General features: G+C 31.9%; 2 protein-coding genes across 2 annotated transcripts; both read left to right on the top strand.

Moving 5' to 3' along the window:
- Window positions 1-3,837: 3,837 nt before the first annotated feature.
- LOC149242748 (F-box/kelch-repeat protein At1g80440-like) lies at window positions 3,838-4,254 on the top strand. Its single transcript, XM_089370988.1, has one exon. It carries the CDS (start codon window positions 3,838-3,840, stop codon window positions 4,252-4,254), a length of 417 nt encoding a protein of 138 aa, XP_089227114.1.
- A 255-nt stretch (window positions 4,255-4,509) lies between these two features.
- Window positions 4,510-5,040, top strand: LOC149242747 (F-box/kelch-repeat protein At1g15670-like). Its single transcript, XM_089370987.1, has one exon. The coding sequence runs from the start codon at window positions 4,510-4,512 to the stop codon at window positions 5,038-5,040; it is 531 nt and encodes a 176-aa protein (XP_089227113.1).
- The last annotated feature ends 576 nt before the right edge of the window (window positions 5,041-5,616 follow it).

Raw genomic sequence — 5,616 nt, 5'->3', positions numbered from 1 at the left:
TACTGGTGTGACCATAGAAACATAAAAAATAATGGAATATGATGAAAGATAGAGAAAATGAACCTTAATGAGAGACATAGTCATGCAACATGCTTGACTCCATAACTTCTTGAAGCTTGTTAAGTTGTGTTGTGTCTTTCTTTTCCCACTTCAGTATTGTTGGGTATGTCTTCTTCTCTATTTTCTTCAATAATGAGGGAATAATAGAAATGTGTACCTTGTTATGACGATTCAGCTTTAGAGGTATGGGTTGCACTAGTGGGATGCCTCATATGATCATGTAACTTTGCATTAGGCTTCTGGATGGCAAATGAGACTTGGACCAAAATACCTTTTCCCTTTTCTTTTGCCATTGGAGGACCACAAAGAGGAGGGGAGCGAGGCTAGTGGGATAAATTCAAATTAGCATAAATTTCAATAGATTTGGTGGTTTCCAAAGTTAGGGGAACAATAGGGAAATCAATTCCTATATCCCTGGATAGATTATGTGGTACTAAAGAAGTATTCTTGATTTCAGTGTCCACCTCTACCATTCTTTGATTTGCTCCACCTCTGACTTCTTCAAAGGTATAGAGGTGGAACACTAATGAATTCTGAACTTCCCAATTTCCATCACCCAAACACTTATGCTCCTTATCCTTCGTTGAAGACACAAACTTTCGAATGTTGGGAGATATATTTGGGTCAAAATATTCTACTTTTCTATCAAGTCAAGTAGAGTGGGGTAGATTCCCTCATCCTCAGCCTCCCCATTTGGCTCTACCCATTTCTCTAACCATATATTCTTACCAAGAGTTCTTAGACGTAAAGCTTTGGGTTCTCAAAATTAATTCTCAAAATTATGATAAGGAAACGAATGATGCTTCTTTCAACACATGCCTCCTACAAAATGGAATGGAGGAGGAATCAAAGGGACTCAGACGTACAATTGATATGAAGCATGAGAGCCAATGTAATGCCGATGACGAGGAGGATTCATAGGGAATGTTCCAAACAACATGAACTAACTAAGACAAAGATCACTTGAATGAAATTTGCAATGCATGACTGCAACAAGACCCCCTATTCCTTGTAGCGTAATTGTTGTCATATCAAACCCGACAAGGCGCGTTATTTGGAAGAGCACTTGAATTTGGTAATAAAACATTCACATTATTTACATAAATGATATTTTATTCTAGATGACATGACTCAATGTTTACTGATAATAACAACATTTTTTTTTCTTAAATTTTTTAAAAATGATAGATGATTGATATCCCATATTGATTATTAAATATTTCTATTATATTTTTGAGTAAAAAAGAATTAATAAATCGTTTGACTCAATAATGATTTGATAAGGTTAACTAAAACATTATCAACATATTAATAAAAAGAAAGTTAAAATAATATTTTAATAAAAAAAGAGAGATAAAAAAGAGTTAAAATAATTTTTAATAAAGAAAGGGATAAATTAGACTTTTCTCCTTTTAGAGTTTTTCCTCCTATTTAAAAGGAATAGTGAAGATTTTATTATATGTAATTATCCTATTTCCATAACGGTAACTTTGGCTATAGATTTTGCTTATGTAAAATCCCGATTTTATGGGAAAAAGAAATTATAAAGTCGATTTAAAAAAAATCAAATTTATGAATAATAGAGTGGAAAGGCATTTTCCAGCATCGTTTTGTATTATATTTGAGATAGGCAAAATCTTGATTTTATGGGAAAAAGAAATTATAAAGTCTATTTAAAAAAAAATCAAATTGATGAATAATTGAGTGGAAAGGTATTTTCCAGCCTATAAAGATGTTGTAACAAAATGTTTTATTGAACATATTAACTAGTATTTATTTTTATTCTCGATCTACCAACCGCCTAAAGGGATCAAATATTTTTTCACTCTATGCTAGTTTTCATATTACGATATTTGAGTGAAAGAAGATTTGATCCCTTTGAGGGCTTAGTAGATCGAGAGTAAATATGGATCTATGTTGGTTTAATTCCCCGTTTAAATATGCTACATTCCATATCAATACCATGGGTTTCCCATCTTTATTTTTATTAATATTAATATTAAGGTTAATAATGTTCCTTTTGCATGTTATTAATAATAATTTGGTCCATAGGCTGCACGTAAATAAAACCTCATTTTTGAATTTTGGTAAATATAAGGTGAATTATGGAGTAATATAAAAAATGTTTTATTTTTTTATCATACCTCTAGTTTATTTATATTTTTATTAATTTACCATAACTCTTTTATAAATATGGTATTTGACTCATGTTATTTAGCCCATGGTATTAAAATGGTATTTGGCCCATAGGATTCATCTAAATAAAACCTTTTTTTTAGCCTTCGTAAATATAGAGGTTTATGGACTACATATAAAAAGAGTTTTATTTATTTACCATACCTTTGGAGTAAGTATAGAAAGAGTTTTTATTTATTTACCATCGTTTAGTATATTTATATTTTTATTTATTTACAATACCTATTTTTTTTAGTGTTCACAAATCTCTTTATATTTTAAATTTTTATTGAGTCTATACATAGTAATAATTAGATTGATTTCTAAATATGGCAGACATTAAATTAAAAATGTTAAATGTTAAACATTACATGTTAAATGTTTACATTTACTTGATTATGTGAGATCTACCCCCATATTGGGCAATAGAGCTCCTCTCCACCCAATATAGTCAAATTATATAAAAATAAAGATAAAATTTAATAAAATAAAAAGATTAACATAACTTAATATAAACATTTCCATTCAATCAAAATAAAATAAAAAAATTAAAGTAAAATTTACAAAAAAAAATTGATCAATGGCATTGAGAACTCATGGTATTGGCCAAGGAACTCGCGGTATTGACCCACTATATTCATGTGGAACATAACCTATTTAAAGGAAATAGGTGAAAGTAATCAAGCATAGATCCATCTTAACTCTAGATCTACCATGTGTCAATAGAGATCAAATCCCAAGAGATGCAAATCTATTTTAGAATGAAAAGTTATTGGATAGACCAAGTTAAGTTAGATCTAAGTTGGTTTAATAATAAAATAATAAATAAGTGACCCTTAGTATTCATGTGGAATGAAACCACTCTAGATGTCTTGAACTCCTCATCTACCAAAGTGCCCATATCCCTTGCCATGCAAACTTCTTTTAAAGTAAAAAAATGTCTAATCCCCTGATTTCGAACATCTTGAGTTAAAATGTATCTAGTCTAATAATATTAAACAAAATTTCCTTTTTGAAATTTTAATAAATTAAATTATTTTAAAATAATAAATAAATAAAAATTAATCTAATTTTAGAATATATATATAATTAAATTCTTACCAAAAAATTAGTAACAACCACTTTTAAAAATTATATCTTTTAACTAAATTCAGAAAATAATAATAACCACTTTTCATAATTAATCTTTTGAATATAATTAAATACTTTAAATTAAAGTTTTTCAAGGATCAAATTGGTATTGAAACTATCAATGCCCATGTGAATTAAAATATAAATGTTACTCTCAATGGCCGTATTGGATTAAAATATTGGTAAATTTAATATTGTGGAAAAATCTAGGAATAAACTTCCTCTTTCTTGTACTTAAAATTAGGTAACGCTAGGGTGTTGATACTCTATTCATGTCATATATTTAACTCCACTTTCGTTTATTCGAGTTAAAATTAGGTTACTGGAGTGTGCCCTTCTCTTCATTTCATGTTATATATTCCACTCTAGTTTCATATCTGCAACAAGCCTAACTGATTTTCGCGTTTCAAGCGGTGTGTTAATCTGTGAAAAACTTTGGGTTCAGAAAATAAGTGAGTTTGAAGTGGTCTGATGGAGGTTATTCCCAGTGATCTCGTGCGAAAGTGCTTGTTGAGAGTGCCCTACAAATCACACACTATGTTGAAAGCTGTGTGCAAAAACTGGGAGGATATAGTGAAGTGCCCTAGGTTTTATGCCGACAGAAAAATATGTGGGACGAGCGAGCAGCTGCTTTGCTTGATTCAAAGAGAGATGAATGGCTTCTTTGTAACTAGCACCTGGGAAAAGCTACCTCGCATTGATGCCAATGTCTCCCACTCTAAACGAGCACCAGTATGGTCTCGGTGCGTTGCTGTGAACCGGAAGCTCGTTGTCGTAAGTGGATTGTACCATCATCCCCGTGTTTCTAACACGTATCCAGTGACGGTACGTATTTATGACTTTGAATCTGCCACATGGAAGGCCGGAAGGGCAATTCCTATCCCATAGAAATTTTAATGAGCCTGACATGAGGCTGGTATAAGGCGATACAACACACTGCTAACTTTTTTTTTTCTCTCATCACCTAGGGGCCTGTAGGGGCCTGTTGTATCGCATTATACCGACCTCATGTCAACCAGCATTAAAATTCTTATAAGGTAATACCCATTAAAATTCTTATAAGGTAATACCCTGCATACACGTCGACAATTTTTTCCTTGCTCTCTCTCTTCTTCCACTGGACTTGTCTACATCGCTGGCGGAATGCGCGACTATGACCGTTTTAAGACTCCATTAGTTTATAACGCGGAAGAAGATAGATGGGAAAATCTGCCTCCTATGATCCGAGGTGACGGCGCCGGATGCCACGCTGTTGTCATTGAAGATAAATTTATGGTGCTATGCGGAGGTGAAAGCAGCGTAGAAATTTTTGACCCTAGAGCGAGAACTTGGAGCAGCCGGGAAGATATGTGGAGATTCCATGATAAAATATGCTATGGTTCTGTGGTTGCTTCCTCTTCTGGGGAGTTGTACGCCTTCACTAAGGAGGAGATGATGAAGTATGATGGTGAAAAAAGTGATTGGGATGTTGTGGCGCCTCTTCCACAGCCTGTTGGTAATGTTATGTGTGCTACACCATGGCGCGACGGGATTTTTGTAAGCAGATTTACCGTGATCGGGAAAGACTTGTTTTATCTGTTTCACCCGCCAACTGGGCAGTGGATTCAAGCTAATGGCGGTGGTAGGGAAGAGTTTGAGGGCATGATCGTATCTGCGGCGACAGTGGAGATTTGAAATACCTTAAACGATCTGACTAGCAGAGAGTTTTAACGTAGATATTTAAATACAATCAGTGGTCACATAAATTTGCAGATAGGGAGTATTTGCTTTCAATTTGGTTGGTGACAGTTCTGTAGTTCTTCAAGATGTCTTTTAATGATGACATGTTTCATGTGTGTTATTCTTCATTGCTGTGTTGTGTTTATGTTAATTAATTATTGAATAAAATTCGAATTACTATTCCAAAAAGTGGTGGTTTATAAATTATAATTTTTTATTTTAATATTATTTTTTTATTATAAAGTTAAATTATAATAACTTATTTTAATCTTAGATTTATTAAATGTTAAAAGAGATATAATTTTAAAAGTGTATTTTTTTTAATGATGAATAATTTGGGAAAAAGTTTTAAAAGTGTACATTTTTTTATTATGTATAATTTGGAAAAAGGTTTTTATTTCAAGATATTTGATAAATGTTTAATAGATTATTTATTAAAATGGATCTTGTGTATGGATTCTCTACCATATATCAATTATATATTGAGTATAGAAGAAGTTACATATACTTTCTTTGAACAACATCTTAATA

Source organism: Pinus tabuliformis, chromosome 8, assembly GCF_031772625.1.
Source record: "Pinus tabuliformis cultivar Carrire ecotype Pingquan chromosome 8, CPIR1, whole genome shotgun sequence".
In the NCBI taxonomy this organism is placed as follows: Eukaryota; Viridiplantae; Streptophyta; class Pinopsida; order Pinales; family Pinaceae; genus Pinus; species Pinus tabuliformis.
The sequence above is the reverse complement of the archived record's forward strand: the minus strand, read 5'-3'. Positions and strand labels throughout refer to the sequence as shown.